The following is a 12,348-nucleotide window of genomic DNA, read 5'->3' as shown; positions in this document are numbered from 1 at the left end:
CTCAAAGAAATGTCAACTCAAAGTGCCACAGATTGTCTTCAAGCTTCTTATGTCCACTTAACAACAATATATGCCACTAGAATGGATCCAGGGTAGAAGACAGTTTATATTGCACACTATGAGTAGTATTAGATCTCAATAATGGTAAATGCAGTATAGTAATACAGTATTATTATTATTATTATTATTATTATTATTATTATTATTTATCAAATAGTTTATTACTAATCATGTGGTAATGACTTTTGGCCAATACAATGAATTAAATATTTTACAAATTAAAAGTATTTTAACTAATTTGATTATCTTTTTATGTGAAAGCTGATGAAACACACACAAAAAGATTTGTTATAATAAGTAAACAATAAGTTTTGCACCAATGCAGATTTGGTTGCTGCTATCATTAATTAGGTTTTAAGTTGCTCATCATAGTTTTTCATACTTTTTTAATCTGTTAATCACAATTGTGACAGGAAAACCACATGAAGAATAATAATAATAATAATAATAATAATAATAATAATAATAATAATAATAATAATAATAATAATAATAATAATAATAATAATAATAATATTGTCGCGCACACAGGTATATTGCTATCTTGGTAAAAAAAAAAAAAAAAAAAAAAAAACAACCTTGAATTTCTTCAACTGTATGATGATTCATGGACACTGACTACACTGATTAAAAAAAAAAAAAAAAAAAAAAAAAATCCCTTGCAAAACACAATCGTGTCTGTGAGAGCACTTGGATGTGTAAAAACCCATAATGCACACAAGAGCCTCCACATTTTCACATCATACAAATTACTATTTAGACTCGATTGCCATTATTAGAGCAGGAAAAAGCCCTGTGTGTTTCTGTAGCTCCCCATGTACCTTGTGGAGATGTACAATTACCGCTGAAAACCATCTGAACTCTAAGCATGTTAACACACAACTCCTACCTGAACAGCAAGACACGGCCAGAAGTGATACTAAAAGCACATTTATAGTTGGAAGGATACAGTGTATTTCTGACATTACCAAAGACACTTGACACTATGAGTTGCTATAACACTCTAAGCTAGTGGTCAGGATGAAAAGATGAGGTTTGTATTTCCTCTTTAAAGAAACATACTTTCTTCCTACAATAAGGAGTTAGAAGAACAAAGACACTTAAAGTTGCAAGCTTTGTTTCAAAAAGTAGCAAGCTACATAAGCTGCTACCATCTAAGGCAACATCTTAACAATCATGCGTGATGTGTTTTAAAACACAAAAGGCAGTAGGCTACCAGTAGGTTAGCGTGTTGCTAATCTAAAAACGTGACACTCCAGCACAAAATGACCCAGCCACAGAAGTTCCTAAAGGGGACACGCCGATGGAAACAAATATGAGATGGAAGGAAAACTATATTTCAGTGGTTTTGAGTGTGAACACAAAGTTTCTCAGGGGACTGGAATACTTTTCCAATTTAGCGCAAATGTTTTGCGAAAGATGTCAAGTTACTTGAGGGAACACAATACTTTTGCAAACGAACACGAATGTTTTGCAAAAGAACACAAAGTTACTCAGGGGTACAGAATACTTTTGCAAATGAACACAAATGTTTTGTGAAAGGATGCAAATGTAACCCCTCTGGTCCTAACCACCCCGCTTTGAGTGGCACACGAACCCGGGTCGCCAGCACAGGAGGCGTTTTGCGAGAGAACACAAAAGCAATGAAATATAATGTTTCCTCTCATTTCCATTTTTACCATATCACCATGTGGTTCCATACTTTTGAAACTCATTTTGAGATTTTTTTTTCTTTCAACTATTCAACTATTTTTGTTGTTTCAGAATTAAATAAAATGATATTTTCTATCGGTTTTTTTTTTTTTTTTTTTTTTTTTATCACTGAGGTATGCAATGCATCCTGGTATTGCTTTATCCATTAAGGATACATGAATTGCTTTCTTAGGTCTTCCATACAGTATAAAGCCAAATCACATATTGGAAACATTCATATTACAATCGAGTGTTCATTACAGCACAGCAGTAGAACAGAACTCACCTCGTGTAAGGTCAGAGGTCATGTGAGGCCAGCTGTAGGTCCGTACAAGCTGCCAATCAAAATCATCTTCCTGTGCCTGTCTGTATTCACATAGGCTGGGGTCGGAGTCTTCCTCAAACGTGCAGCCAGCTGGAGAGAGAGAACACACTGTTAAAAGCAAACTATATTAAGATGGTCACTTTACATTGCGTTTTGCTTTTGTAGGTCAGTGTAACTGATCTTTTGCAATATTTTGAAAAGTAATATATATTCCAACATCCTACTTGGGAAAGAGCAACTTAAGTCATACTTCAATTGAACTTGTAAACGTGTAGAAATGTAAAATGATTTCACAAATACATGGCGACACCCAGGCCAGGGTGACACATTTAATGATTTCCCATGAAGCTACTTGAATAAAGTCCTCTTAAAGGTGCAGTAGTGAAAACAGCTTGCTTAATTGCAAGGTGAAACTTAACTGCGTCTATTTTTGGAGCATTAAAACTTGACCAACATTTTGAGAGAACTTCAGGAAAGAAAATAAAATGAGTTGATAATGACCTCTTTAAACAACAAACAGCCAAAAGCTCTACATTTTTGATCACACTCATAACTTTTTATGAGAACAGTAGGATGATTGCTGCTTTAGGCAGATGATGTTTTTCTGTTAATAACTTTCTGTGAGTTTGCTAGCTTTGTAGTGGAAAAGGAACCTCAGGCCTGTTTTGTTTCGAGTAATTAAATATTCCGCACAAGACTACTCCTTACTGTACTTTGTAGCAGTAACCTTTCAGGCTTGATACGGGACTCTGCGTCTTTCACTGAGAAGAAAAACGTAGCTCAGACAGGCAGCTAAAATCTGATTTTTGGCATTATAGACTCAGATCTGTTTAGTTGTTTGCAGAGAGAAAAATAAATCAGTCTAGGCTGATTGGAAAAAATGTGCCTCTACCTAAATTTTTGGAAAGCTCCAAAAATATACCTACAGTATACTTACAATTCATTGCAGTTTGGCTGAAATCAACACTAGTGGCAGTAAAACACAAATTATTTGTTTTCCCAAATTTTTAACGCATTTACTACAATACTATGCTATGACCTCCAAACAAATTTACCACTTAAAATTTATACACTTTGACATTTGCATCAAATAATCAGCTCCATATACAGTACATGGCGTTTCTGACATAGTAAACTTGCTCGGTAGCACACCCGGTTATAGCACTGCACTCGCAAGTCACAATAAAAGAGCTCAAGGACTTGCGAAAGCAAGCTAAATTGTCATGGCTGCTTTAGTTTTGGGTCATCTTACATTTGCTTAGGTTTAGTGTAGGTGGTACGTTATTTTCAAAGGCTACAGAGCATTAAGCTAATTTACCGCCATTCACCAGGCATTTCATTTCTGTACTGCAGCAATACGTACAACAACCAACATAACAAAGCAGTGTCAGATATGCTTGTTGCACCACGTTTCAATTCGAAAGTGTCGGGAAACATGCAATGAAATATTAGCTTGCAGAAATGTTGCCACAGGCAGGTTTTTCCAATGAGCCTGGTTGGGATATTTGATTACAACAGTCAGAATGGATTTTAATTCTCTACATTTGAGGTTCAAATTTACTGCACTATTTCAAATTCACTCGTTAATGCTCTCATGTGGCATTTGATCTATTCAAAAGTGAATTAGTTAGGAATTCTGGGCACAATATATGCAGTACAGTATATTTTGTATATTGCTGGACAATGACAACACTGTCTAAACAAATGGATTTGTTTGGTGTTCATTACTTATTAAATAACAGTGCCAACAGTCAGTTCTAAAAAATGGATTTGGAAAACCAATTGGAATAGTGTGTAGTGTGAATAAAGGCTAATCACCCACACTAAAACTAATGAGGCAAACAAAAAGACACTCCCCACGGTGCACGTACTGATGTGGCATCATCTCAGGCAAAAATGATTGAGTGCCACATCTGAACTCAGACTCCAGCTAAAAGCTTTTCAGTGCCTTTTGTTTTCCTTAATTGCATCTAATAGCTCTGGTTTTCCTTAGCTCTGTGTGTAAGTGGAGGTGTGTGTTTCGGCTCAATTAGCTCCAGGCTTGGAGGACGGGGAGGTAAAGATGGGTCAGGTAGATTGCTGTCAGCTGACAAAAATCAGCATCACACCAGAGACACAGAGACGTAATAGACTCATCGCCGGTGTAAGGTGACCCACTCCTGTGTGTGTGCCTTTGAGAAACATGCTATCAGCAGGCTCCCAACAGAAGCTAATAATACTCCATCTAGACTGGCGTCTAAAAACAGAAGCACTCTCACAACCACATGCTCTCACGCTACATTTCAGGTTATTATAGGCACCCAGACCCCAGAAAGTAGACCAAACTCACACAAAAACTCAGAACATCTCAGCAGAGACATGCACTCCCAGCAATCAGATTCTGATTGGTCAATTTAGTCAAATTTACACTTACATTAACATTAAATTACATTACATTAACAAATACACTACACACACTTTTTTTAAGAAAGAAAGAAATACTTTCATTTGGCAGGAATTCATTAAATTTATTAATAGTAACAGTAATGCCACGTTTAATCAGATGTAAAAGAAAGAAAGAAAGAAATCATTCTGAATCATTCAAAATGCACGGTAGAAAGTTGTGCACACTTTATTGTATGGTCCAATTCTCACTGTTAACTAAAAAAACATAATTTTCCTTCAGTAAACTCCTAATGTTCTGCTTATTAATATAAGGTGTTGTTGAGTTTAGGTAGGGTTAAGGGATCTAAAATATGCTCATGCAGAATAAGGCAATAATATATGCTTTATAAGTACATAAAGCCAATATGCTACATGCTAATAAGCAGCTAGTTAATAGTGCAAACTAGTCCCTAAATTAAAGTGTTACTCAGTCTGTAAATGCACAAATGATGCATTTGCACTAAAAAGTGTTTTATGTTTGATGGCACATGAAAATGATCAAATTACCCACTGCATCTTTTGTATCCAGATCACAAGACCCGTCACAGTTTGTTTTTTAATCAAGGTTTAGCTCTCTGGCATCTTGAAGGCTCCATCATTACCAAGTCTTTCCCGGATTAAAACACTGTTTCTCGCAAAGCTACAAGAGCAGCTCTCAAAAGAAGTCTTTCAGTTGCTTTAGTTGTCAAAATTAAACAGCAAAGACAGGCTTATATTACATGGGTTTATAATCCACAGCTGCCATCTCCAGGCATTTAAGAGCAGGATGCTCAGATCAGTCCGCGGCTGTCTGTGAAGGAACTCTCTGTCATTGTAAACACAGCTTTACAGTCAGAGCTGCCATCATCAGAGGCAAGCAAAGATAATGATTATTACAGAAGAGCTGCAAAGCTTTTATCACCACTACCATGAAAATTACAATGTCAAAGATTATTATCTCTCGCTTTGTCTCTAGTGGGAAAGTCTCACAGTCGTTCCACGTCAAACAAACACATACTTCTCTCCTCTCCTATAAACAGTTTATATATAATATACAGTATGCACATGTAATAAATTGACTAAAAGTGACTGTAAATACATGTTTAATGTTACAACAAAACTGAAAGATAATAAAATTTAGCTTTGATCACATTAATACATTTTAACATATCCAATATGTTAAAAGATCGCAATAATATTCAACAATATTACTGTTCTCACTGTGTTTTAAATCAAATAAATGCAGCCTAGGTGAGGAGAAGAGGCTTCTTTCAGAAACATTTGTACATACAGTACATAGAGTTTCATTTGGCCCTCAGAAAGCTCATAGTCTCACAGCAGCATGATATTATAAGGTGCTAAAGAGGCTGGCTGACTCGGTGCCAGACCCACTCATGGACTATTGTGAGGGTGGCTCCGGGGCCCTCGCTCCCTTTGTTTGTTTACCTTTCCATCTGTTGCTTTAATAATGCAGAAGCAGTACTCCAGTCTCAGGCATTATGAGCACACTGCTCATCTCAAACTGCCTGTGGTGTGTCTGACTTCATTTTCAGTCCTGCTGTTGACTCAGTTTGAACTACTCTGTACAGGCCAATTACACTGTAGTTCTTTCTTTCTTTTTCTTTCTTTCTTTCTTTCTTGTCTCCATATACATGCACTAGATGAGAGGTTGTTGGCCCCTAACCCTAACCTTGATTTGAAGATGACTTAAAAGCCGATTTCTGTCCATATTGTGAAATATTATTAAATTTTTATTTGAATACATTTTAAGATATAAATTAATTATCTGATTCAAAGCTGGATTTTTAGCATCATGCCAGTCTTCAGTGTCACATGATCCTTCAGAAACCATACTGATTTGCTGCTAACCCTTACATTTCTGATTATTATCAATGTTGAAAACATTTGAAAAAAATAAGTAAATAAATACAGTTAAGACTGGCGTAATGGCTGCTAAAATTCAGCTATGCATCACATGAACAAATTTAATCAATGAATTGTACTGTTTACTACATATGGTTCACACTGTATTTTTGATCAAATAATTGCATTTTTCAAAAACATTCTAAATATTCAAAACTGGTATTGATAGTATAATAATTATAGTATAATTATTTATCCACTAATAATTTTGTGATTCCAGGAAGTTTCAAGAACTGTTCTTTAAAGAAACAAAGTTATTGAAGGAACTAAAGTAATATGATTTCAGTTTACCTCTTGATTTTATGTTTATTATTATTATTATTATTATTATTATTATGCCACATAATATTAATTAAAATCACTTTAATATATATATATTTACATTTCATGGTTGCCATGAACCCTGTGCTTTTAAGGTGACGTGAGGTTAAAAGAAGTTCAGTGTCTCATGATGCCTTTCTGTTATATTTAGTTGTTTGTAGCACACACACACACACACACACACACACACTATCTCAGCCACTGTGGCAATGTCTGAAAGAAGTGTGTTTGTGGGTGTTAAAGTCGCTCAGCTCTTTTAACTGCATTGTGTTGACACATTCCACTGATGTTGCTCATTAGTGCGGGCTTTGACTATGATCCTTTGCTTCTGCAAGCGTACTCAAATGTGCATTTAATGAAATTATAATTATTTAAAACTGTGTGTACATGTGTTTGTGTCTGTGTGTGTGTGTGTGTGTTCCCAGAGGAAATGCTATTGCTCAGAAGTTGCACATTGATTGCACAGGAAATTTGTCTGTTATATTTCTTTGAAACAGCTACTAAAACTACTTTGTAAAAGTATTCCAAACTATTCCAAAGGTGTGTGTGGTGCTCAGATTTACTGGTCTATTAAATCTACTATTACTGGTACAAGAATGGTCTAATGATTACTTTAGACCTTCTAGAAACATGCTGCTGTTCTAAAATGTACTTGCATCTACCAAATGTAAACTAATCCATTTTGACGTTGGCATCATACAACCTGGCTTTTTCTGATGAAGTAAACTTGCTCGGTAGCACATCCGGTACAGCACTACACTTGCAAAGCGAGACATGATGAAGGAGTTCAAAGACTTGTAGAAGGATGTCATGGTTGCTTCAGCAAATATATTTTTATGTGGTATGTTACTTTTGACTGGTAGTGTACTTTGAAAGTGTTGTGAAATGTGAAAGAAGCAACATAGTATTATTTTGCAGAAACATTACAACAGGCTTGTTTTTTTCCAGCTGGAGTTGTCCATAACACAGCTGCAGTCTACAGTTTATTATTTTTTTAAAGTTCACTGCTGTCTCGAAGAGACTATTGAGATTCATTTGTGATTTTATTTTCCTGTGGGGTCAGTACTTAGCTACATGTTAAACACTTGTAGAAAGGTTTGATTGCCTGCCGTTTCGTGTGTCTGTACTGTGTGGGCTGTTAATGGCACAAGCACTCCGCTTCCCAGAGGAAAAGAGTAGAGGAGAAGAGTATTTCCGGATCTGCTACATGAAAACCTGAACAGTTTTCCCAGAGCAGTAATCTTGCTGAAATGTCAAACATGATAAATTAGGATAGAAAAATCTCTCTTTAGCATTTTGATCCTTGTGGTATGCTAATTAGAAACCGCATAAATGAAAACCAGCCGACACCGTCTCTCATCAGCACACTGAAGACGAGGCCTGACTTCCCCTCGCCGAAGACATCTCGTGTCTCCAGACAGCCTTCTGAGAGGTGTGGTGAGACAGAACAAAGCGCCGTAAATAAATAACACAGTGTGAATGCTGTGGCCGTTACTTTGAAAGCAAGGAAAGTAATTTGCAGAACAGCGCATACCGAAAGCTGGTGTGGAGATGCAGGTATATGTGTGTCGGCACTGGCTTTGATGTCTGAGACTCACACTGAGTGCAGTCTGTTCCTTCACCACGCACACGCATCTCTATTTTTTTTCACTTTATGGCTCTTCTTTGATGCCAATAGTTTGTTAGAAGGTTTAATATCTGTCCCGCGGTTCCCATTTGTAGCGCTGTCATAAATCTGTTCATCACCTGCAGCAAATGGAAGAAAGGCATAAAAGTGCAAAGGAAAAAAAAGTGACTAAATGAGAGACAGAGACATATGGGCTCTGTTCCAAAACCTAGTGAACTTCCTACATGGACGGTATTTTAAGGCATGAATCAGAGTTTCACAGAGTAGGCAGCATAATTGTGTTACTTTCTAAAATGCTTTTCACACAAATTCTAAGGCAGAATTATACATATTCTTTGTGCAGCATACAATCCAATAAAATACAATGAGAAACAAAGTGAGTGAAATATGTATTATAAATATGCTGAAAATTAATGCATATGTAATAGCTTCACATCATGCCAACACCTAGCTCTATTCAAAACAATTTATCTAACACATGGAGTCCTGGTTAAAACACTCAATAGTGTTTTACATTAGTTACTTATGAGGTCCTATTTTAATGAGAATGCTGCCTTAATAGACAGCAGGGCAGCTCACTAGGGTTTGGAACAGAGCCACACTGTTGCTTCTCTCGGAGTAACTCACCCTGCTTCAGTGAGCAACATCGCTATGTTTTGTGAGCCATAAAGACTGTAAATATTTGTTGTTTGGTATTGTTTCTGTTAGAGAAATGATTCTCTGGAGGCGGAGAGTGTTATTGATGGTTAAGTATAGGACGCAGGCTATCAACTCATGACGATTACTTACAGTCAAACGGTTACAAATGTCTCCCCTTATCCCGCTGAACAATTTATCTCAGGGCTGGATGGGAACTAATTTTCTTTATGGCTCCCACGCGTGACATGTCCATCAGCTGGTAATGTACGAGTACAGCTTGCTGACTCAAACTGATATGCTTGCAACTATTTCAGCAAAGTCCTAGCAACACAAATGCTGATCGTAGCTTGTTGAGTCCATCTTCACCACAGCAACTGACATTTCATCCCAAACACATACCATTAAGCTATTAATCCTATTAATCCTTATTCTTATTTTAGAATTATTTATATACTCTTATAGAATATATTCATATTTGCAATGAACATTTTTGTATATTTAATTTTTATGTTTAATTTTTGCCTTAAAGGCCTGTTCACACAAAGGACGATAACTATAAAGATAACAATAAAGATATAGATATAAAAATTTTTTTCAATATTAAAGAATAGCAGAGTCTACACACAGCTATAATGATAAAAGCACAGAGAAACGATATCTTTGGAATCACTTCCAGAATTATTTTTTTTTTCCAGCTGATGAACAATAAAATCATTGACAACCAATCAGAATCCATCCTGCTATAATGAGCTCGAGAATTTAAAGTGGCAGATGCGTGTGTGCCTAGAATAAACAGACAATATCGTCCGCTGGTGTGGATGCTAATATCGTTATCGTTTAAGTTGTACTCACTTGTTTTTATAAATAATCCTATTGAGCTTTAATTTATTTTTATTTTGATTATAGTTTTAATCATTTTATTGCTTCAACAAACGTATTTGATTCAGTTAGATAGTTAGTTAGTTAATTGACTGAGATGTGCTTTGGTCCACAAATTTTGAAGCATATGGGTCACAAAATAATTTACATGTCATTTTCATGGCTATTCTATATTGTAAATAAATACTCAAAGCTAAACACTATGACAAACAATAGAATATTTTTAGAAATTGTAAAGAGATTTTTAAGAAAGGAAATTAGAAAAGATGAGTTAGGGGAATTAATAAATTATGAATAATTAACTGTCATTGTGTGAATGATATGTAATCATGTAATCCATAAAAAAGTAACTGTAATCTGATTAAGAACATTTTAAAATGTAATCTAATTACAAGTGCTTCATTTTTGAAATCTGATTACATTATTCGGATGAAATGATTACAAGTAATCCGTTACTACCCAGCACTGACTCTGTCTGTGATCTGTCATCTATTTAAGGTCATGGTGGAGCACTGATGACTTCATATTAAGACCAGGAACACGTATTAATGTTGAATTTAAATTCATAGCATCAGCCTTTCTGAGTAAGTGTCAGAAAGAAGATCTGCTCTCCCCAATCATCTCCAAACCTCCCAACAATGCGAGTGTAATCTATCATCTGACAGCAAGCGCAGACGCGGAAGCTCGGCCTCCTCACAGTCGGAGGTGTAAAGCATGTGTGCGCTCCTGCTGTCTGTGGTAAGTTCAGTCCGGCAGGGGGTCCAGGTGTTTATCAGGGACCGTGTGCCTCCACTGCTGGAACGCTGAGATTCTGTCTGCTGTCAGTCTGAAACCAGAGCTGGAGTTATTATGATGGTACTGAGATGGGAATTACACGTTTATGATGGATCACCAATTTTGTGCTCGTGTTTACAGCAGCACAGCGGCTGGAAAAACTGACCCACATACTGATAGTAAATACTGTCAGAGAGACACAAAGAAGACTAGCTACACTTTCATCTTTGAGAACAGAGAAAATAGGGGGACAGAAAGATCTAGTCCACCTGTTAATGATTTAGCAAACATTCACAAGTGAATACAATGCAAATCATGTTATGAACTCTCTCAGTGTCACAGTCTGGTGTGCAAAACAAAGCGCACGACGAAGAAGTATAATCAAAAGAGTTCTTTGAATAATCCAGGGGAGAGAATGGGCACAACCAAACACAAATCCAAACGAAGAAACATCAATAGCATACAAAGGAACAATGGAGAACACATGCTTTAAATACTGAGAATGTAATCAAGAAGAACAGAAACAGGTGTGAAGCTAATTAATCAAAAACCATGCAAACTAACTAGGCAGAATGACAGAGACACAGAAAACTTAACAAAAACAGATTATTCATGTGACAGTTCGCCCCCTCCCGGAACGGCGCGTCTAACAGTGGAGGGAGGGTGGGGGTTCAGGAGGCGTGCATGAGGCAGATGAGGGGCAGGCAATCGGAAAGGTGCATAGTTCATAGGGCCAGGGCGGAGTAGATGGAGGGAGGAGCCAGGGAGGAGCCTGGAGCAGGAGGAGCCAGGTGGAGATAGGGACAACAACACCAGGGGGCCGACTGACGAAGATGACGCTGGTGAAGTAGGAGCCCAGGATGGAGCAGAGCAGCCTCAGAGCCAGGGTGACACAGAGGATCCGGAGGGCCAAGGCGGAGCAGAAGGCTTAGGCGACCGAGGTGGCAGCTGTGCTCTGGAAGACTGACCAAGGCGGAGCCGGAGGGACGAGGAATCCCGGTGGAGATGGAGGGGCTAGGAGCCAAGGTGGAGCAGATGGGTCGAAGGACCAAGGTGGAGTCCAGGACTCAAAGGCTGGAAGCGAAGACAGGGATCCTCACGCCAAGGTGGAGCTGGAAACTGGAAGTCCTGAGGCAGATCAGAGCGCCCAGATGGAGCTGACTGAGGGTGAGCTGAGGGACTGACAGGCACCAGCGGAGATGGAGCTGAGGAACTGGCTGGTTTAAGAGGAGGAGGTAGAGGGAGGCTGGGGGGGAACACAGGAGGACTTGAGCTGGGCGAAACCAGCGGAGACACAGGAGATTCAGGGCTGGACGGAACCAGCTGAGACGCAGAAGATTCAGGGCTGGACGGAACCAGCGGAGACGCAGGAGAACTGGGAATTACCTCCCCAAACCAGTCTATTAAGTCCATTTGAAAAATGTCCATTAGTTCCTCCATATGATTCCCAGAAACCAGATGCAGCTCACCCTCAGTCGCAGGAGTGTGGGCGGGGCTTTTCTCCAAGCCCTCAATCTCCACCAGTATTCCCACGATGCACGGTGTTGCCGGCTCACACACCTGGTCAGTCGCGCTCTCGAGTCCTACCTCCGGGGCGATGATTGCTATGTCGCTTTAAATGGCGCTGGCTCTTTAATCACGGCAGGCTTGGGCTCTGCGGCGGGATTGGGGCTGGAGAGATCCTCCTCAGCAGGGCAGATGGTAA

The 12,348-nt window shown here is 38.3% G+C and overlaps 1 protein-coding gene across 7 annotated transcripts in view; it reads right to left on the bottom strand.

Moving 5' to 3' along the window:
• Nucleotides 1–12,348, bottom strand: part of LOC109051853 (receptor-type tyrosine-protein phosphatase U-like) — a 229,222-nt gene that overhangs the window by 175,610 nt on the left and 41,264 nt on the right. For all 7 annotated transcript variants that reach the window (XM_042745001.1, XM_042745003.1, XM_042745007.1 and 4 more), the window contains exon 2: nucleotides 2,039–2,167. In XM_042745001.1, coding sequence (XP_042600935.1) covers nucleotides 2,039–2,167 — 129 coding nt within the window. The remainder of the gene's footprint in view (nucleotides 1–2,038; nucleotides 2,168–12,348) is intronic.

Source organism: Cyprinus carpio, chromosome B19, assembly GCF_018340385.1.
Source record: "Cyprinus carpio isolate SPL01 chromosome B19, ASM1834038v1, whole genome shotgun sequence".
NCBI lineage: Eukaryota > Metazoa > Chordata > Actinopteri > Cypriniformes > Cyprinidae > Cyprinus > Cyprinus carpio.
This window is presented reverse-complemented; position numbering and strand designations above follow the sequence as displayed.